Here is a 21,745-nt window from a genome sequence, read left to right as displayed (position 1 = left end):
ACAATGTTCTGTATATACGCAACGTATGTGTTTATAAAGTATTCAGTTTATAAAGCGGTGTTGTCAGATTTAAATCAATATATAAAAAATCTTAATTTTATCTCAATTAATTTCCTTGTAATAAACACAATTTATTGCATCTCTTCATTAAATATGAAGTTTTATTAGTAGATTTATTTATAATTTGAAAAATTTTCAAATACGATGCAAATTCGTTAATAACGGCAACTGCGCTTGCGATATCAGTTGTATGTGACTCGATACTAGCACGTGTAAACAGCTCAAAGTTATTTCTGTGGAATTTTCAGTATTTTCGTATCGATAAAATTTTTCTACAAATACTATTAATTAACAATCGATTGTGAAAATAAATCATTCGATTGTTGTCAAACAAAAATGTTTGACTATAATTGCCATTTCGTAGGATTCAGATTTTATTTAGGGCCAAAGGTCAATGGGAGGACGCAAATACAGTCGGCCGACGCCCCTTAGCCCGCGGCAGGGGTTCAGGGAACATCTGACGGAAGAGACAACCGTCGATAGGGCGCAGTGGCGGCACAAATTATCATAATAGTTGAAACTATATTTATTTTAAAGATAGAAAATAAAGCTCTTCTTCTTTTTTTTGAGGTTAACAATAATTCTAACAAATTATTTTCTATTTATTGCTAATTTTTAAAGATGTTGCGTTACGTAATATCAAATGCTTAATTTAATATTAACCAATTTCAAAATTAACGGAATTTACGAAAGTTAAACATTAGATATCTTCTTTTGTATTTATTTATAGGTTAGTTATACTAGTAAAATAATTGGGGATAAAATTTTTGCTATAATTTTGATTTTTTTCCACTTATCTACGTAAAATTTGAAGCCTCCAGGTAAATATTTGATCCAGAAGTTTATTTTTAATCCAATTCTGACAATTTCCGTTTTTTTAACAAAATGAAAGGAGACAGAAATTTCCTACATTTCTTTTTTTAAAGCGCGCTCTAGCGGCAAAACGCTTAGTCTCATAAAAAAAGTTAATAATAAAAAATATAGAAAATTTCGTGTATTTTAATTTTGTATCAGATAGGGTTGTCAAAAAAACGCTTCTATTCTGAGATATAGTCCTAAAACTGGAAAAAAATACCATAATTTGGTGAAAAAATACTCAAAATACAAAATTCTGCAACAAATTTTACTCGACAAGTTTCAAATTCTTATTCAGTCGTCCAAAAAAAAACATAAATTGTGAAAAAAAGAAAAACTTTCCATTTGGAAACCTAGTTCATTTGTTACTAATCCTAAGCCTATGTTATGATTGAGATTCATTATTATTTAATCTTTTTTTATACTTTACATTTCGTATTATTTATAGTGAAAATGATAAAAATTATTCTTAAATTTTATTATCCTATATCCCTTCTTTCCGCGCCGCTTATGGTATCTAAGACGGCAGTTAGTTGTCCGAAGCGAACGACAGCGATTCTATCCTACCCTCCCCACCTAAAGCCAGTCCCAGAATGGCGTGGTTTGTGTTCCGTTCGCCCAGCCTGTAAATCGAAATTTAGCCCAGCTTTGGGAGTCTTACACAAAAATTTGCACGCCCAATTGATTATTCAACTAATTAATAGTGTACCAAACGAAAATTTAACAATAATTAAATGAAAATTACGCGAAAAGTGACAAAAGAAGATCGATTGACGCAGCCCGACAGCCCGTTTCACACTGCAACACACGATTACAACAATGCTAGTGATATTTTTCGAATTAGTGTTGAATAATGACAACTGAAGTGCAAGAAGTTCGTGTTGAATACGTTGAAAATTCGGAACAGGTAAGTTTTTTTAAGTTTTCACTAGTTTTTGTTAAGGTAAAAGGTTGATAGAGTGACAGGGGCGGGCGCAATGGAACGGCTCTGTGGGAGTTACTTCGTCCCTGTTAGATTGGAGGTTGAACCTTGCCTAGAGGTCGGGATTTTGATTATCCTTGGCACTCTTGATATTAAATTTAGACGATGGGTGTGATTTTTTTTCACTAATTTCATGTCCAATAATAGTCATAACCCAATATTAACCTAACCTATAATAATGGACGTTACTCAAAGGTACCAAAAATACGAGCTAGGTATAAATAGATTCATTCGTTCTAATATTCTTAATAATTATAAAAATATTCATATTTTATCATTAATATGTAAATAACTTGCTAATTTAAGCACCAATAAACAATTATATTGTATCTGCCATATCGATTTAGAAATATACCAGGGAAGTCGAAAAAATTTCAGCTTAAGAATACGAACCGTGTTTTTTTATCATAAGAAATTGAACAAAATTACTTATACGAGGTGTGATATAAATACTATGACTTATAATTTAATAATTTCAAACCTATAACTACATTATCGTAATTATTATATGTGAATCTATTAGGTGTAGAGTCTAGTTTTTACTTAATTGCAGCCCCATATGTTTTTGCGATTCCATATGTCAAATTAATGCATTTCGTTAGTAAATCTGTGTTATAAAGTGAAAGCAACAAGTAATAGGGGGAATATGGTGGATAAAAGTGATCTGTGATATAAAGTAATCGAATTGGACGTGTACGTCCAATATAATGAGTGTTTTCAAGCTGTTAGGGGTACTAAATCAAATTTTCACACCACTTGTTCATATTTTTTCTTCATTCTCCACATTTCCATTTCTTTTATTCTTCAAATTCAATGTTTTATCATAACATTCTACAGTGGTTTGTCTGGGCTGTTTTTGTTTCACACCCGGTAGATGAAATTCCACACTCTTACTTCAAACTCATATTAATACTAAAACCATATTCCACATAAAAATGTCCCATTTTTCCCGCAAAAAATGACCCATTTTTCTCTCGTGTATTAATTTAATTATAATATGAATACGAAGGTAGGCAACACTATTTACACGTTTGTTTTAAGAGTTGCAGTAGAACTAGTATTAATAATAATAAAATTGCAGAAAAATGTAATTATCCTTGGTTTTATTCAGTTTTTATGAAAAATATTATATAGTGAGGTTCTATTTTAATAATTAAACGCGTATTTTTACAAATTTCAATGTAAATAACTTCAAATTAGATAAATATCAAACGGGAGATTTTTTTATATTATTTTCGATATCTTAATGAACATTTTCGAAATAATTACTAATAAAAACGTGAGAAATTAGAAAATTGAGAATTCTGAATGAGTTTTGAAAATTTTTCGTCTAATATCGTTTATAGATCAAAGGGTACTGGTTATAATACTATTACCTATAGATCCAGATGTGGGAGGTAACTTAATCATATAAATTTGGGTTGGGCTTTGACCATAACCGCTGCCCACGTAACTATATGTTAGAATTCGATGATACTTATACTTTATAGATAAAAAAACGTCTCCCACGTGTCACATGTGATCAATTACAAAAACCATCGATCTAAATTAATATTATGATGTAGTTGTACACTGAGAACAATAATTCAGTTTAGTGGTTTCTTGATGAAAAAAATTATAATAAGAATTGATTGAGGTATACAACGTTGCCATATTTAAAAAAAGTATAGAAATCGGGAAAATTTATACCAGTTGATTTAAATATATATATATTAGAAATATGGATTAATTATAGGAATCGAAGCCGACTCCATCTCCTTTAGCTCTATTAGCGGCGACTTGTAGTCGTATAGGACCGACGTCTAGCGAAACGTCATCTATAGCGAATATGTCGACGACGCCAACCCCGACAAACGTCAACGTCAAAAGCGTCCCTGTAGCTTCGAGTCCGCAAGTTGTTAGTGTCCCAGTCGGTCTTCCGCAACAACTGCAACAACAATTATTACAACAACAAACCGGCGCTGCGCAATTAGTGAGCGCAGCTGCAGGACAAAATGCCGCGCTCGCTTATAACCTCATGCAACCCATGCAAACCGTCACCGTCGACGGTCAAGAAGCTTTATTCATCCCAGCGATGTCCATAGCTGCCGGTAAATATATCCCATAACGAGGAGGAACCCCATAAGGTGATTTATTTTCGAATTTCCAGGAGCTCAACAACCCCAACAACTGTTCAGCCCCGGGCAGATAATTCGGGCGCCCAGTACCGTCCTTCCGGCGAATATCCAGAACCTCCAGAATCTCCAGAACCTCCAAAATCTATCGACGGTGCAATTGGCCAACGGTCAAAGCGTAACCGTTCGACCCAATATACCGCAGATGGTGCAGTTTCCCATGCAGCAAACCATCCCCATACAGGTTCCCATATCGACAGGTAACGGGCAAACCGTTTACCAGACCATACATTTTCCGGTGCAGCTAGCCGCTACGGCAGTACCGAATATTATTCAAGCTCAACCTCAATTCGCGAATATTCTAACGCCCAACGGGCAGATTCAGCAGTTGCAGATAGCGACGAGCGTTGCCGCCGCGCCGCACACTCCGACTTCTGTGGCGCAGAGTACTGCGCAAGTAGCTCAGGTAAGTTTGATTTATTTTTCTTAATTCTGTGGTTTTGGGTTTCCATTATGTGTTATTACGCGCGAGCCGGCCCTGTTTATATTTTGATTTTGTGACCCGTGTAAATTAGAATGTACACTCGGAAAAATGATAACTTTACTAAAATTATTTGAAAGTGTCGAAAAATTTTTACATTTTGATGAGAATTTTTGAAAAAATGATTAAATCAGAATTTTCTAATATATTTAGTTTACAAAATTTGAAATTTAACGCTTATATTTCTAGTTTTACAAAAATTTTGTTAGAATCGAAATTTTACAGAATTTTGGGTTCTATTCATTGATTAAGGTAGATTTATGAGAAAAAATTCTTTTGACCCATAATTTTTTGAAAATTTATCGGAAATTTTGAAATATTTTTCAATTCTATCATTTCGATATCAACTACTTTTTAATACGTGCGAGAGCCGGCCCTGTTTGTATATTGATTTTGTGACCCGTGTAAATTAGAATGTACACTCGGAAAAATGAAAAATTTACTAGAATTATTTGAAAGTGTCGAAAAATTTATACATTTTGATGAGAATTTTTGAAAAAATGATTAAATCAGAATTTTCTAATATATTTAGTTTACAAAATTTGAAATTTAACGCTTATATTTCTAGTTTTACAAAAATTTTGTTAGAATCGAAATTTTAGAGAATTTTGGGTTCTATTCAATGATCAAAGTAGATTTATGAGAAAAAATTCTTTTGACCCATAATTTTTTGAAAATTTATCGGAAATTTTGAAATATTTTTCAATTCTATCATTTCGATATCAACTACTTTTTAATACGTGCGAGAGCCGGCCCTGTTTGTATATTGATTTTGTGACCCGTGTAAATTAGAATGTACACTCGGAAAAATGAAAAATTTACTAGAATTATTTGAAAGTGTCGAAAAATTTAAACATTTTGATGAGAATTTTTGAAAAAATGATTAAATCAGAATTTTCTAATATATTTAGTTTACAAAATTTGAAATTTAACGCTTATATTTCTAGTTTTACAAAAATTTTGTTAGAATCGAAATTTTACAGAATTTTGGGTTCTATTCAATGATTAAGGTAGATTTATGAGAAAAAATTCTTTTGACCCATAATTTTTTGAAAATTTATCGGAAATTTTGAAATATTTTTCAATTCTATCATTTCGATATCAACTACTTTTTAATACGTGCGAGAGCCGGCCCTGTTTGTATATTGATTTTGTGACCCGTGTAAATTAGAATGTACACTCGGAAAAATGAAAAATTTACTAGAATTATTTGAAAGTGTCGAAAAATTTAAACATTTTGATGAGAATTTTTGAAAAAATGATTAAATCAGAATTTTCTAATATATTTAGTTTACAAAATTTGAAATTTAACGCTTATATTTCTAGTTTTACAAAAATTTTGTTAGAATCGAAATTTTAGAGAATTTTAGGTTCTATTCATTGATTAAGGTAGATTTATGAGAAAAAATTCTTTTGACCCATAATTTTTTGAAAATTTATCGGAAATTTTGAAATATTTTTCAATTCTATCATTTTGATATAAACTACTTTTTAATACGTGCGAGAGCCGGCCCTGTTTGTATAGTGATATTGTGACCCGTGTAAATTAGAATGTACACTCGGAAAAATGATAACTTTACCAAAATTATTTGAAAGTGTCGGAAAATTTAAACATTTTGATGAGAATTTTTGAAAAAATGATTAAATCAGAATTTTCTAATGGATTCATGTTATGAAACTTGAAATTTTACGTTTTAACGTTTATATTTTTTCCATTTTTAGTTTTATAAAAATTTTGATAGAATAGAAATTTTAGAGAATTTTGGGTTCTATTCAATGATCAAAGTAGATTTATGAGAAAAAATTCTTTTGACCCATAATTTTTTGAAAATTTATTAGAAATTTTGAAATATTTTTCAATTCTATCATTTCGATATCAACTACTTTTTAATACGTGCGAGAGCCGGCCCTGTTTGTATATTGATATTGTGACCCGTTTAAATTAGAATGTACACTCGGAAAAATGAAAAATTTACTAGAATTATTTGAAAGTGTCGAAAAATTTAAACATTTTGATGAGAATTTTTGAAAAAATGATTAAATCAGAATTTTCTAATGGATTCATGTTATGAAACTTGAAATTTTACGTTTTAACGTTTATATTTTTTCCATTTTTAGTTTTAGAAAAATTTTGCTAGAATAGAAATTTTAGAGAATTTTGGGTTCTATTCAATGATCAAAGTAGATTTATGAGAAAAAATTCTTTTGACCCATAATTTTTTGAAAATTTATCAGAAATTTTGAAATATTTTTCAATTCTATCATTTCGATCTCAACTACGTTTTAATACGTGCGAGAGCCGGCCCTGTTTGTATATTGATATTGTGACCCGTGTAAATTAGAATGTACACTCGGAAAAATGAAAAATTTACCAAAATTATTTGAAAGTGCCTGAAAATTATAAATTTTGATTAGAATTTTTGAAAAAATGATTTAATCAGAATTTTCTAATGGATTCATATTATGAAACTTGAAATTTTACGTTTTGACGTTTATATTTTTTCAATTTTTAATTTTACAAAAATTTTGTTAGAATCGAAATTTTAGAGAATTTTGGGTTCTATTCAATGATCAAAGTAGATTTATGAGAAAAAACTCTTTTGACCTATAATTTTTTGAAAATTTATCGGAAATTTTGAAATATGTTTCAATTCTATCATTTCGATCTCAACTACGTTTTAATACGTGCGAGAGCCGGCCCTGTTTGTATATTGATATTGTGACCCGTGTAAATTAGAATGTACACTCGGAAAAATGAAAAATTTACCAAAATTATTTGAAAGTGCCTGAAAATTATAAATTTTGATTAGAATTTTTGAAAAAATGATTTAATCAGAATTTTCTAATGGATTCATATTATGAAACTTGAAATTTTACGTTTTGACGTTTATATTTTTTCAATTTTTAATTTTACAAAAATTTTGTTAGAATCGAAATTTTAGAGAATTTTGGGTTCTATTCAATGATCAAAGTAGATTTATGAGAAAAAATTCTTTTGACCCATAATTTTTTGAAAATTTATCGGAAATTTTGAAATATGTTTCAATTCTATCATTTCGATCTCAACTACGTTTTAATACGTGCGAGAGCCGGCCCTGTTTGTATATTGATATTGTGACCCGTTTAAATTAGAATGTACACTCGGAAAAATGAAAAATTTACCAAAATTATTTGAAAGTGCCTGAAAATTATAAATTTTGATTAGAATTTTTGAAAAAATGATTTAATCAGAATTTTCTAATGGATTCATATTATGAAACTTGAAATTTTACGTTTTGACGTTTATATTTTTTCAATTTTTAATTTTACAAAAATTTTGTTAGAATCGAAATTTTAGAGAATTTTGGGTTCTATTCAATGATCAAAGTAGATTTATGAGAAAAAATTCTTTTGACCCATAATTTTTTGAAAATTTATCGGAAATTTTGAAATATGTTTCAATTCTATCATTTCGATCTCAACTACGTTTTAATACGTGCGAGAGCCGGCCCTGTTTGTATATTGATATTGTGACCCGTTTAAATTAGAATGTACACTCGGAAAAATGAAAAATTTACCAAAATTATTTGAAAGTGCCTGAAAATTATAAATTTTGATTAGAATTTTTGAAAAAATGATTTAATCAGAATTTTCTAATGGATTCATATTATGAAACTTGAAATTTTACGTTTTGACGTTTATATTTTTTCAATTTTTAATTTTACAAAAATTTTGTTAGAATCGAAATTTTAGAGAATTTTGGGTTCTATTCAATGATCAAAGTAGATTTATGAGAAAAAATTCTTTTGACCCATAATTTTTTGAAAATTTATCGGAAATTTTGAAATATGTTTCAATTCTATCATTTCGATCTCAACTACGTTTTAATACGTGCGAGAGCCGGCCCTGTTTGTATATTGATATTGTGACCCGTTTAAATTAGAATGTACACTCGGAAAAATGAAAAATTTACCAAAATTATTTGAAAGTGCCTGAAAATTATAAATTTTGATTAGAATTTTTGAAAAAATGATTTAATCAGAATTTTCTAATGGATTCATATTATGAAACTTGAAATTTTACGTTTTGACGTTTATATTTTTTCAATTTTTAATTTTACAAAAATTTTGTTAGAATCGAAATTTTAGAGAATTTTGGGTTCTATTCAATGATCAAAGTAGATTTATGAGAAAAAACTCTTTTGACCTATAATTTTTTGAAAATTTATCGGAAATTTTGAAATATGTTTCAATTCTATCATTTCGATCTCAACTACGTTTTAATACGTGCGAGAGCCGGCCCTGTTTGTATATTGATATTGTGACCCGTGTAAATTAGAATGTACACTCGGAAAAATGAAAAATTTACCAAAATTATTTGAAAGTGCCTGAAAATTATAAATTTTGATTAGAATTTTTGAAAAAATGATTTAATCAGAATTTTCTAATGGATTCATATTATGAAACTTGAAATTTTACGTTTTGACGTTTATATTTTTTCAATTTTTAATTTTACAAAAATTTTGTTAGAATCGAAATTTTAGAGAATTTTGGGTTCTATTCAATGATCAAAGTAGATTTATGAGAAAACAAATTTTAACCCATAATTTTTCGAAAATTCATGAGGAATTTTGAATTTTTTATTCTTTACGTAATAAATATAGTAAAAATATTAAAATCATATTAATATTATAAGCAAACAGAGAAAATATTAATGAAAAAGATGATTTTTCAAATTATTAAAATTCAAAATGGCGGCCGCGCAAATAGTATTTATTTAGATTTTTTTAACAGCTGTTAATTTCGTTAATATTAACAATTTTCTGACGTAGTTTGCTGCAATCGATAAAGAAAAAATCGTTATTTAATAGATGAAACTAACGAAATTTTCAAAATTTGATTAACATATGTTTTTAACATCTAAACTGGAAAAAAATAATTTTTTTTTTAGTTTTTTCGAGATTTATCATTCAAAAATTAATTTTAACTCCCGTTTCAAAATTTAGAATAATATATCTTAAAAAACCACATATTTAGATAAAAAAAAATTTTCAATTCGATTATTAGAAATCGAGATAACGAACGTTAAAGTCCTCAAGGTATTAATAGAATACTATACGCAATTACGTGGCCGCCATTTTGAATTTTTAAAATTAAAAAAAAAACAATTTTATTAGAAACATTTCCTTTATATTTCCCACTCAATATCAATTTGATTTTAATATTTTCACTATATTTACCGTTTAAATAAAAAAATTCCAAATTTTGATTAGTTTTTTAAAAATTCGAAGGTTAAAAATTTTTTTTTTCGAAAATCTAGTTCCACCATGTTATAAAGCATAAAATTCCCTACAATTTCGAGTTGAACAATTTTTTTGTACGAGCTAAAACCAAAAAGATATCTTCGTACAAACTGTTAAAATAATTTCAACAGTTTCTGTTTTGTGGTTCCGGTGGTTTTTCTAACAGTTCTATACAGATTTGATCGCGATTAAACGGTTTGGGCGATTGCTTGGTATCAAAATCCACAATTCGACATCCCGTTTCGTACACCAACGTTGCCAAATCTCAGTAACCGATATTACAGATTGATACGACGCCCCAATTGACTTTCACCGGGGCGAACGGCCAACAATTCACGGTAATACCAGCGGCGAATATCCAACAAGTCCGAGGAACCACCGTAGGAAACTTAGGAAATATCATTCAAGTGCCTAACTTACAAGCAATACCCAATATCCAGAATATTCCAGGTACAATCGCGAAATACGTCGAGTGTATATTTATGTAAAAAAAAAAAAAAATAATTTTTCGACAGGACTCGGTAACGTTCAAGTTATCACGCAACAAGCGGCCGCCCCTACTCAGATATCCGTCGGTCAGCACATTCAACAAGACCCCACGGATCCCAATAAATGGCAAGTCATACCCACCGTAACGACTTCGACGCAACAGACGGTCGCCCAACCGGCGGCGACGCCCATATCCACCGGGCAGATGACGCCGACCGTAACTCTCGTTGCTTCGGAGAATTCCGCGTCGATTCAAATGCAAAACGACGCCAATCATCAAGACGCCATGCAAAAACAGCGCGTCCGAAGGGTGGCTTGTACCTGCCCGAACTGTCAAGAAGGTAAACAATTTATTTTTAAAATTTCGAAAATAATAGTTTTTTCAGTGTAGTTCATCGATTTAAAAAGTGTCAATCCATAATTTTTAGGAAATATTCCTAGAAATCAAAAAAATCTAAATTATTTAACGAACGTAGTTTTTTCAGTGTAGTTTATCGATTTAAAATGTTCCAATCGATAATTTTTCCGAAATTCTTAAAAAAATAATAAAATTTAAATAAACTCATGAACGTAGTTTTTTCAGTGTATTTTATCAAGTTTAAATGTTTCAAACGATAATGTTTCTGAACTATTTAGAAAAATAATGAAATCTAAATTATTTAACGAACGTAGTTTTTTCAGTGTAGTTTATCGATTTAAAATATTCCAATCGATAATTTTTCCGAAATTCTTAAAAAAATAATAAAATTTAAATAAACTCATGAACGTAGTTTTTTCAGTGTATTTTATCAAGTTTAAATGTTTCAAACGATAATGTTTCTGAACTATTTAGAAAAATAATGAAATCTAAATTATTTAACGAACGTAGTTTTTTCAGTGTAGTTTATCGATTTAAAATATTCCAATCGATAATTTTTCCGAAATTCTTAAAAAAATAATAAAATTTAAATAAACTCATGAACGTAGTTTTTTCAGTGTATTTTATCAAGTTTAAATGTTTCAAACGATAATTTTTCTGAACTATTTAGAAAAATAATGAAATCTAAATTAATTAACGAACGTAGTTTTTTCAGTGTAGTTTATCGATTTAAAATATTCCAATCGATAATTTTTCCGAAATTCTTAAAAAAATAATAAAATTTAAATAAACTCATGAACGTAGTTTTTTCAGTGTATTTTATCAAGTTTAAATGTTTCAAACGATAATTTTTCTGAACTATTTAGAAAAATAATGAAATCTAAATTATTTAACGAACGTAGTTTTTTCAGTGTAGTTTATCGATTTAAAATATTCCAATCGATAATTTTTCCGAAATTCTTAAAAAAATAATAAAATTTAAATAAACTCATGAACGTAGTTTTTTCAGTGTATTTTATCAAGTTTAAATGTTTCAAACGATAATTTTTCTGAACTATTTAGAAAAATAATGAAATCTAAATTATTTAACGAACGTAGTTTTTTCAGTGTAGTTTATCGATTTAAAATATTCCAATCGATAATTTTTCCGAAATTCTTAAAAAAATAATAAAATTTAAATAAACTCATGAACGTAGTTTTTTCAGTGTATTTTATCAAGTTTAAATGTTTCAAACGATAATTTTTCTGAACTATTTAGAAAAATAATGAAATCTAAATTAATTAACGAACGTAGTTTTTTCAGTGTAGTTTATCGATTTAAAATATTCCAATCGATAATTTTTCCGAAATTCTTAAAAAAATAATAAAATTTAAATAAACTCATGAACGTAGTTTTTTCAGTGTATTTTATCAAGTTTAAATGTTTCAAACGATAATTTTTCTGAACTATTTAGAAAAATAATGAAATCTAAATTATTTAACGAACGTAGTTTTTTCAGTGTAGTTTATCGATTTAAAATGTTCCAATCGATAATTTTTCAGAAATACTTAAAAAAATAATAAAATTTAAATAAACTCATGAATGTAGTTTTTTCAGTGTAGTTTATCGACTTTAAATGTTTCAAACGATAATTTTTCAGAACTATTTAGGAAAATTATAAAATCTAAATTATTTAACGAACGTAGTTTTTTCAGTGTAGTTTATCGATTTAAAATGTTCCAATCGATAATTTTTCAGAAATACTTAAAAAAATAATAAAATTTAAATAAACTCATGAATGTAGTTTTTTCAGTGTAGTTTATCGATTTAAAATGTTCCAATCGATAATTTTTCAGAAATACTTAAAAAAATAATAAAATTTAAATAAACTCATGAATGTAGTTTTTTCAGTGTAGTTTATCGATTTAAAATGTTCCAATCGATAATTTTTCAGAAATACTTAAAAAAATAATAAAATTTAAATAAACTCATGAATGTAGTTTTTTCAGTGTAGTTTATCGATTTAAAATGTTCCAATCGATAATTTTTCAGAAATACTTAAAAAAATAATAAAATTTAAATAAACTCATGAATGTAGTTTTTTCAGTGTAGTTTATCGATTTAAAATGTTCCAATCGATAATTTTTCAGAAATACTTAAAAAAATAATAAAATTTAAATAAACTCATGAATGTAGTTTTTTCAGTGTAGTTTATCGACTTTAAATGTTTCAAACGATAATTTTTCAGAACTATTTAGGAAAATTATAAAATCTAAATTATTTAACGAACGTAGTTTTTTCAGTGTAGTTTATCGATTTAAAATGTTCCAATCGATAATTTTTCAGAAATACTTAAAAAAATAATAAAATTTAAATAAACTCATGAATGTAGTTTTTTCAGTGTAGTTTATCGACTTTAAATGTTTCAAACGATAATTTTTCAGAACTATTTAAGAAAATTATAAAATCTAAATTATTTAACGAACGTAGTTTTTTCAGTGTAGTTTATCGATTTAAAATGTTCCAGTCGATAATTTTTCCGAAATTCTTAAAAAAATAATAAAATTTAAATAAACTCATGAACGTAGTTTTTTCAGTGTATTTTATCAAGTTTAAATGTTTCAAACGATAATTTTTCTGAACTATTTAGAAAAATAATGAAATCTAAATTATTTAACGAACGTAGTTTTTTCAGTGTAGTTTATCGATTTAAAATATTCCAATCGATAATTTTTCCGAAATTCTTAAAAAAATAATAAAATTTAAATAAACTCATGAATGTAGTTTTTTCAGTGTAGTTTATCAACTTTAAATGTTTCAAACGATAATTTTTCAGAACTATTTAGAAAAATAATAAAATCTAAATTATTTAACGAACTTAGTTTTTTCAGTGTAGTTTATCGATTTAAAATGCTCCAGTCGATAATTTTCCTGGATAATAAAATTTAATTAAAATCATGAATGTAGTTTATCGATATAAAATATATAAATCGATAATTTAATAAATTAATAAACGTAGTTTTTTCAGTGTAGTTTATCGATATGAAATATGAGAATCGATAATTTAATAAATAAATAAACGTAGTTTTTTCAGTGTAGTTTCTATTTTATATTTTACAGGTGAACGGCATACGGACCGTAAGAAACAACATATATGTCATATACCGGGTTGTAATAAAGTTTACGGTAAAACTAGTCATCTTAGGGCCCATTTACGGTGGCACACGGGCGAACGTCCTTTCGTGTGCACGTGGCTATTTTGTGGAAAACGGTAAGTTGACTACGCCACTGGATAAATTAATCTACACTGAGAAATCGTACTTATTGTTTTACGAAAATTTTTCGTTGTATAAACAAGATTTGTTTTTTTTTCAATTTCGAAACTATTTATACCGGGTTGGTCGTTTTTATCTTATGATTATTTTCTTTATTGTAGGTTCACACGGTCGGATGAATTGCAGAGGCACAGGAGGACGCATACGGGGGAGAAGAGATTCCAGTGTCACGAGTGCAATAAGAAATTCATGAGATCCGATCACCTCTCGAAACATCTCAAGACGCATCAAAAACAAAGGATAACGGTAATTTTTTTTTAGTTTTCAATCTAGTTTCGTTAATTTTTTCATATTTAGAGAAAAAAATTGCGTTTTATAACCGTAGTGGTTAAGAGGTGTTCACACCGTCCGGCGATTAAATCTGATGTAAAAGAAAATCGATAAAATTCCACTTTTACAGCGAAAGTGTTAATAGGTGTTCACACCGTCCGGCGTTTGATTATGAGTTTGTTAATTTCAATTATAATTAAAAAAAAAATCTTAATTCGTACTTACCTTTTGTATCTATAATGTTTGAGGGTTGTTCACACTATCCGGCGATTTAATCGGACGCGAAGAACGGTTGAAATGTTTAAGTGGTGCTCACACTATCCGGCGAATGTTTAAGGTCGTTTCTCATTAATTTTTTTCATATTTAGAAAAAAGAATAGGAAAAGTTGGAAATTGAGAATAGTAGTGGTTAAGAGGTGTTCACACTGTCCGGCTATTTAATCTGACGACTGTTTGAAGTCGTTTTTCATCAACTTTACTCAGTCTCAGAGGATAAAACTCACAAGAATTGAAAATTTACTTTAATTGTGATTAAGAGGTATTCACACTGTCCGGCAAATAAACCTGACAACTGTTTGAACTCGTTTCTCATCAATTTTTGCCATATTTTGGGAAAAAATGTCCAATCATATTGATTAAGAGGTATTCACACTGTCCGGCAAAAAAACCTGACAACTGTTTGAACTCGTTTCTCATCAATTTTTGCCATATTTTGGGAAAAAAATGTCCAATCATATTGATTAAGAGGTATTCACACTGTCCGGCAAAAAAACCTGACAACTGTTTGAACTCGTTTCTCATCAATTTTTGCCATATTTTGGGAAAAAATGTCCAATCATATTGATTAAGAGGTATTCACACTGTCCGGCAAAAAAACCTGACAACTGTTTGAACTCGTTTCTCATCAATTTTTGCCATATTTTGGGAAAAAAATGTCCAATCATATTGATTAAGAGGTATTCACACTGTCCAGCAAAAAAACCTGACAACTGTTTGAACTCGTTTCTCATCAATTTTTGCCATATTTTGGGAAAAAAATGTCCAATCATATTGATTAAGAGGTATTCACACTGTCCGGCAAATAAACCTGACAACTGTTTGAGCTCGTTTCTCATCAATTTTTGCCATATTTTGGGAAAAAAATGTCCAATCATATTGATTAAGAGGTATTCACACTGTCCGGCAAAAAAACCTGACAACTGTTTGAACTCGTTTCTCATCAATTTTTGCCATATTTTGGGAAAAAAATGTCCAATCATATTGATTAAGAGGTATTCACACTGTCCGGCAAAAAAACCTGACAACTGTTTGAACTCGTTTCTCATCAATTTTTGCCATATTTTGGGAAAAAAATTCCAATCATATTGATTAAGAGGTATTCACACTGTCCGGCAAATAAACCTGACAACTGTTTGAACTCGTTTCTCATCAATTTTTGCCATATTTTGGGAAAAAATTTCCAATCATATTGATTAAGAGGTATTTACACTGTCCGGCGATTGATTCCGACAACTATTACATTCGTAGTTGTTAAGCCGTGCTCACACTGTCCGGCATTTTACTCTGACCACTGTTTAAAGTGATTTCCCGACGGTTTTTCCCCTTTTTAGCAAAAATTTGACAAAAATACTGAAATTAACGACTGAAACGCTTAAATTACGTCAAAATCAACTTTATTGACACAGAAATATATCTCAGAACTTTAAAAACGCGCAATATTGCACCAAAATAAATTCAGAAGTATCGTATGCTCCCCGTAATTAATTTAAATGTGATTTTGGTATTTTTAATGGTTGTGAAAAGGTCGAACGAATTTTTTTAGAAACAGGATACGCCCGACGATCAGGACGAAGACGAATCCTGGGATCAGGAACCGCCGGAATCGACGCCGGAACCGCAATCAGACATGAAACCTGTTTGGATAACCGACAGTAAAAACAACATCAAATACGCCATAACGCACGTCAACTATTCGCAAGTAAGTATTCAAAAAAATTTGTTTTTCGAATTTTTAACAATTTTTCTGCGTGTATATAGGAAGCTGCCACTTCGACGCAATCCGCGTCTTCAGATAGTTCGAGCAACGAGGAGAAGATGATGATCACCATCAGTACGTCCGAACCCGATGAACTGATTATCGCTGATCCTTTAGATAGCTGAGCGGAAATGTACGCCATTATCACCGGAGATGATTGTTCGCCGTTTTAGAAAAAAAAATTTACGAACCAGTTCTTTTTTTGTTATATTTCTGAATATTTGTATATATTTATAAAATTATATATTTTTATATTTAATTTCGTTTTATTTAATTCCTGAATCCCTGTCTACGGTTCTTCGACACGATCTCATTGATGAATCATAAACTACTACAAACTAAATATAATAAACAACAACGTTGCCAGTAGTTTATATTTATAATATAAAAGAACTTTCCCTTATAACAAAAAAAATATATAATAGAAAATAAAATTATGATTTATCTATATTTCAATCTGAATCCCTAGGAAAATTTGTTCTTTTTAATCAAAATTGTAATAAAAAATTTTCGTATAATCCAAACAAATGAATATAAATAAAATACATTTCGGTATATTAACTTAAATAAATAAATACGTGACAACACTGTGATGATATAAGAATGATGGTAATCGGAAATCAGCTGATTTGTGAAATGCTACCAACTGTCAGTTCTTAATAAAACTAATCATCTTATGGCCCGCTTACGTTATTTAATATGAAGATAATATTATAGTAGAAGATATTAAATTGACGAATTATCTTTTAAATCTCTCTAATTAAAATTAAATTATATGTTAATTGATTTAAAACCACTTTTAAACAGAAAAATTACATCAAATTGATAGTGTTGATATGAAGTTTATCTATGGTATGAATATAGCCTAATAATAATTTGACATTTCCGAAACTTACCTAAGAAATTGTACTTCAAAAGTATTAATGTTAAATAATTAATTTATGATTTGATTAATATTTGATTGAAATATAAATTATATATAATTCCGATTCTATAAATTTTTGTATAAAAAGTATTATAAGTAGACACTATTTTATGCGAAATTAAGGTTAGTATAAAATATTTACAAGTTCATATAAAAACTTCATTAATTTCGAGTTTATTGTGAATCCAAATTTATTTTTGATATCAATTGATAAAGAAAATATTATTTTGAATAATTTTGCGTATTTGATTTCTATAATTTCGTATATAAAAAGTGAATCTTTCTAAAACAAAGTATAGAACTCTCATGTATTGTATAACAACGAAATAATTGAAAAAGTTAGGTTGGAAGTATTTCGTTTCAAATATTGATTATACATATTTTATGTATTAATTATGTTAGGTTAGGTTAAAAAAAAACAGCTGTTCAAAAACCACAATCATATTCGTTAGGAGTTCACATTGTGCGGCGAATAAACCTGACAGCAGTTTGAAGTCGTTTGTAATAATTTTTCTCACATGCAGGAGAAAATACTCAAAAAAAATTTCCAGTTTTTAATGACAACGATTGTTTTAAGCGAGTCTCACATTTGCCGGCGTTTAGGTTAGGTTAAAAATAAAACAGCCGTTCAAAAACCACTTTATATATTCATATTAAATTATACAACAACAAAAAAACATGTAGAAAACAAAATAATAAAAATTTCTGATTATAAAATGATAATTTCCAATAGAATATCAATTTCGGACAAAATGCACTTCGGCCATATGCTTTTTGTACCCCTCGCGATAATCGAACGATTCCGGACATAAATGACAACAATACATGTTGGTCAAATCGGAATGTACCAACCTGACATGGTATTTCAAAGCCGATTGATTGGAATAAACCTAAAAACGACACAAACATTAAATGCCGAATAAATCTGATCCAACTGAGACTCACTTTCCCGCAATGAGGACAATTACCCCACTGAGAACTGTGGTGGGGTTGCACCTCCAACCCCCCGGTTCTCTGGTTCATCTCTTTGATCTCCTCCAAGGACATATTTTCATAATTATCTGGATTATCTTCAGTCTTGATGCGTTGTTGAAGAAACTCGGACGGGAATTCGAAAGTCGAGGGACTCGTCGAAGACTCCGATGACGTTTTGTAAGCGAGTTTGTCCGATTCGACGTCGGGGGGTTTACGTAATATGAAAATTGTCTTTGGGGGTACGTCCGGCATGGTGGATTTATCGAAATGGGAGGGGGACTTTACTGCTTGCGCAGTTAGGGATCTTTCTAAAATACTGCTCGGTTTATCGCGAATTTCTAGCGCTGCTTCTAGTATAGAACCCTGTTCGTTTTTATCGTCTACTAAAACTTCGACGTTTTCGCTTATGTCGTATTCGTTTAAGATCGACATATCTTCTTCAGTCTTTATTTTACCTAATTCAACGACCTATAAGGAGAAACGAAAAAGACGTTGAATCACGTACATCGTCAAAATTTGGTGGAAAAAACGTAAAAACACACAACTTAAAACACGAAAATGGTGAAAATTAGGTACAAATAGTGTAAAAACCCTGGTTGAAACATGAAAATCGTTAAAATTTGGTGCATAAAATGTAAGAACCCAAGTTAAAATAAGAATATCGTCAAAATTTAGTAAAAAAAAAACGATATACAATAAAAAAATTAACAAATCATTCAATAATGACTAGATCTGTATATTTTCAAGTTAATAATTATATAAATAAATATTAATGTGAGCTTACCTCGGATTTAGAGGGCGACGAAGAGTTTTTTATATCAATAAGCGCCTCATCTACAGGGGCACTACCCTGGACTGCCTTCTTCAATTTGGGCGATGATAATTTGGATTTTTTTGGTGGAGATTCCCGAGTTTCAGTATTTTTCGGTTTTTTAACGGGTAATTGTTGTTTTTTATGTTGGGCGTCATCGTTATTCATAAGACCCGATACTTGTAGTAACATAGCCGTATTTAAAAAAGAAGCAAGTTGTTCTTCGGTAACAGTTACTTCTCCGTGGTACATAAAATTAATTATAGCCACTAGATCCGAATGACATACATCTTTTAATATAACTATTGGATGCGGACAGGGATTTTCCTAACAATTTTCGTGAAATTATAAACGCACTTATTTAATAATTAAAATTAGGTTACCTTAAATATCGTTCTGAAATAAGGACTGCATGCCGATAAGATAAATTTGTGAGCTTTGATATTAATTCCTTCACACGTAAGTGTAACATCTACAAGATCTTCTGTACTTTGAAGACTTTCGAATGCACTTAAGATGTTCGATTCAAATTTGTTCCATTTTAAGCAAAAGTGTTTGGATGTCATGGTTATAAGAAAAATGATATAAAATAAACATTAAATGCAAAATTAAATTACACTCGTAAACAATATTAACGAAACTAAATTATTGTTTAAACTTAAATTAAACCACGTAGTAAAACATAAAATAAAAACATATCGAACAAAAACAGAAACGTCAATGTCAAAAAAATGAAAGTTTAAATACAAATAACATAATATAGATGGAGACACCACATAAAATTAAGTTCTTCTTTTTTTATAATTCTCTCGTTTTTTCAATGTTACGTCAAATTATACTAATGACAATGTGGTAGATAATTCATCTTCTTTCTTTTCAAAATATATACAATATATATGTATAAAAAATCATCTTAAGTATACCCATCTTCTAGCCTATTATCCGGGCTCTTCAAATTTGCAGTGAGGAGATAGATAAATGATATTTTATTATTCTTCTTTTTTAATTAGTTTTACCTTTTCTACTTTGATATTATTTAAACAGAAATTTCGATTCATTGTTAGTATCACATCGTTCACGTAATATCTATTTGACATAGTTTATATTAATTCTCCACGACATATTATAATAGTTTCGAAAGTACCTGTTTAGCAAGAAAGTACAAGTACACTTATAACATTTAGTATTGTCATATTTGTCATTATAGGTTATATTTTCTTATCATAATAGTTTATTTTCTATATCTTAATAATGATAAATACTAGATAAATTATATAACGTATTAAACTCGAGTGATTTAACAATGAGTTTACAATTCAGAAATCCAGGTTGTGAATTAGGTAAATAAATTTGTTTTGTTTCTTTAATATTTATTTACTAAAGTTATTTACGTAGATTTAGGTTGGTTGAATAGTGTTAATATAAATTTATCGGCTACGAATGATTTAGTAAAAAAGATAATTTCATCTAAGGAATTAAAAAACGAATATAGAGCAGCATGGATTTTGAAAGCAATTACGTTGATCGATTTAACAACTTTAGCAGGCGATGATACTAAATCTAACGTGACAAGGCTGTGTTTTAAGGTAGATATTACTAATAATGATAACTATTATTAATATTCATATTATTAGGCAGCAAAACCGATAGCGGACGATGTTTTAAATGAATTAGGTTTTAATTATAATGTAGATTCACCGATTCATACAGCAGCAGTTTGTGTTTATCCAGCTAGGGTAGGAGACGCTGTTGATGCCCTATCTAAAATGGGTATGTGTAAAAAAATCGCAGTAGCTTCCGGTAAGTAAAAAAATCATTTAAAACTCGTTTTTTTTTTAGTAAAAAATTTGTAGTTGCTACCGGTTTCCCAAGTGGTCAATACGACATTAAAACGAGGTTAGAAGAGATCCGATTTTCAGTTAAAAACGGCGCTAACGAAATAGACATCGTAATAGATCGAGGATTAGTATTAACAGGTAAATGGGGGGAGTTGTATCAACAAATACAGGTTATGAAAGATGCTTGTGGGCCTGATGCGCATCTTAAAGCCATTTTGGCAACTGGGGAGCTTGGGACGCTTACGAATGTGTATAAAGCTTCTTTGGTCGCCATGATGGCTGGTTCCGATTTTATTAAAACTTCTACTGGGAAGGAATCTGTGAACGCCACGTTGCCAGTTGGCTTAGTGATGGCAAGAGCCATTAAGGATTATTATGAAAAAATGGGGTACAAAGTTGGTTTGAAGCCGGCAGGGGGAGTTAGGACGGCGAATGATGCTTTGAATTGGTTGATTTTGATAAAAGAAACGCTAGGAAACGAGTGGTTGAACAAAGAATTGTTCAGGTTCGGTGCTTCGGGATTATTGGGAGATTTGGAAAGCAATTTATATGAATATGTGACCCGAAAAACACCAGCTGGGTATGAATTTGCCATGGGTTGATTGTATTTTCATTTTATTACTTGGTTCTTAATAAAACATTGCAATCGATTTGTGTTTCATTTGTATTATTATACCTTTAAACATTAAACATTTCGAACGACCCCTGTAAAAGTAAATTAATTGTTTAGAAGGCAGTGTTGCCAGTTGTGCAATGATTACCTATTAAAAGAGTCGATGTCACTCAAGTTATATTATACACTAAGAAAAGTAAAAATTATTCTATAATTGTCAAGAGTGTTTTCGAATATAGATAATGCAATAATGATGATGTTTAACTTTACTCCAAATTATTTT

At 29.4% G+C, this 21,745-nt stretch overlaps 3 protein-coding genes across 4 annotated transcripts; 2 read left to right on the top strand and 1 right to left on the bottom strand.

The window, feature by feature from the left end:
- The first annotated feature begins 1,472 nt into the window (after nucleotides 1-1,472).
- On the top strand, nucleotides 1,473-16,555 carry LOC130891927 (transcription factor Sp4-like). The gene is made up of 9 exons (XM_057797021.1): nucleotides 1,473-1,822; nucleotides 3,633-3,987; nucleotides 4,047-4,477; nucleotides 10,118-10,283; nucleotides 10,349-10,663; nucleotides 13,781-13,931; nucleotides 14,097-14,241; nucleotides 16,088-16,243; nucleotides 16,303-16,555. Exons 1-9 carry the CDS (start codon nucleotides 1,769-1,771, stop codon nucleotides 16,423-16,425), a joined length of 1,896 nt encoding a protein of 631 aa, XP_057653004.1. The 5' UTR covers nucleotides 1,473-1,768; the 3' UTR covers nucleotides 16,426-16,555.
- A 1,297-nt stretch (nucleotides 16,556-17,852) lies between these two features.
- On the bottom strand, nucleotides 17,853-19,758 carry LOC130891926 (longitudinals lacking protein, isoforms H/M/V-like). 2 transcript variants are annotated; one of them, XM_057797020.1, is made up of 4 exons: nucleotides 19,395-19,758; nucleotides 18,985-19,338; nucleotides 18,171-18,668; nucleotides 17,853-18,115 (listed from the first exon to the last, which is right to left on the bottom strand). In XM_057797020.1, exons 1-4 carry the CDS (start codon nucleotides 19,575-19,577, stop codon nucleotides 17,963-17,965), a joined length of 1,188 nt encoding a protein of 395 aa, XP_057653003.1. In that variant the 5' UTR covers nucleotides 19,578-19,758; the 3' UTR covers nucleotides 17,853-17,962. The 2 variants fall into 2 exon arrangements, with proteins under 2 accessions (XP_057653003.1, XP_057653002.1); XM_057797019.1 differs by having other exon boundaries at nucleotides 17,853-18,668.
- Nucleotides 19,759-20,114: 356 nt separating this feature from the next.
- Nucleotides 20,115-21,499, top strand: LOC130891925 (deoxyribose-phosphate aldolase). The gene is made up of 4 exons (XM_057797018.1): nucleotides 20,115-20,351; nucleotides 20,407-20,597; nucleotides 20,646-20,811; nucleotides 20,865-21,499. Exons 1-4 carry the CDS (start codon nucleotides 20,315-20,317, stop codon nucleotides 21,449-21,451), a joined length of 981 nt encoding a protein of 326 aa, XP_057653001.1. The 5' UTR covers nucleotides 20,115-20,314; the 3' UTR covers nucleotides 21,452-21,499.
- Nucleotides 21,500-21,745: the final 246 nt, after the last annotated feature.

Source organism: Diorhabda carinulata, chromosome 3 (genome assembly GCF_026250575.1).
Source record: "Diorhabda carinulata isolate Delta chromosome 3, icDioCari1.1, whole genome shotgun sequence".
Classification (NCBI taxonomy): domain Eukaryota; kingdom Metazoa; phylum Arthropoda; class Insecta; order Coleoptera; family Chrysomelidae; genus Diorhabda; species Diorhabda carinulata.
The sequence above is the reverse complement of the archived record's forward strand: the minus strand, read 5'-3'. Positions and strand labels throughout refer to the sequence as shown.

Coding starts and splice junctions, on each gene's coding strand:
- LOC130891927 (XM_057797021.1), top strand. CDS start 1,769: ATGACAACTGAAGTGCAAGAAGTTCGTGTTGAATACGTTGAAAATTCG. Junction 13,932..14,096: donor TGGCTATTTTGTGGAAAACG/GTAAGTTGACTA, acceptor TCTTTATTGTAG/GTTCACACGGTCGGATGAAT. Junction 16,244..16,302: donor CGCACGTCAACTATTCGCAA/GTAAGTATTCAA, acceptor GCGTGTATATAG/GAAGCTGCCACTTCGACGCA.
- LOC130891926 (XM_057797019.1), bottom strand. CDS start 19,577: ATGACATCCAAACACTTTTGCTTAAAATGGAACAAATTTGAATCGAAC. Junction 19,339..19,394: donor ATTTCAGAACGATATTTAAG/GTAACCTAATTT, acceptor GAAAATTGTTAG/GAAAATCCCTGTCCGCATCC. Junction 18,669..18,984: donor CGTCGCCCTCTAAATCCGAG/GTAAGCTCACAT, acceptor TTCTCCTTATAG/GTCGTTGAATTAGGTAAAAT.
- LOC130891925 (XM_057797018.1), top strand. CDS start 20,315: ATGAGTTTACAATTCAGAAATCCAGGTTGTGAATTAG. Junction 20,598..20,645: donor TGACAAGGCTGTGTTTTAAG/GTAGATATTACT, acceptor TCATATTATTAG/GCAGCAAAACCGATAGCGGA. Junction 20,812..20,864: donor AAAAATCGCAGTAGCTTCCG/GTAAGTAAAAAA, acceptor AAAAATTTGTAG/TTGCTACCGGTTTCCCAAGT.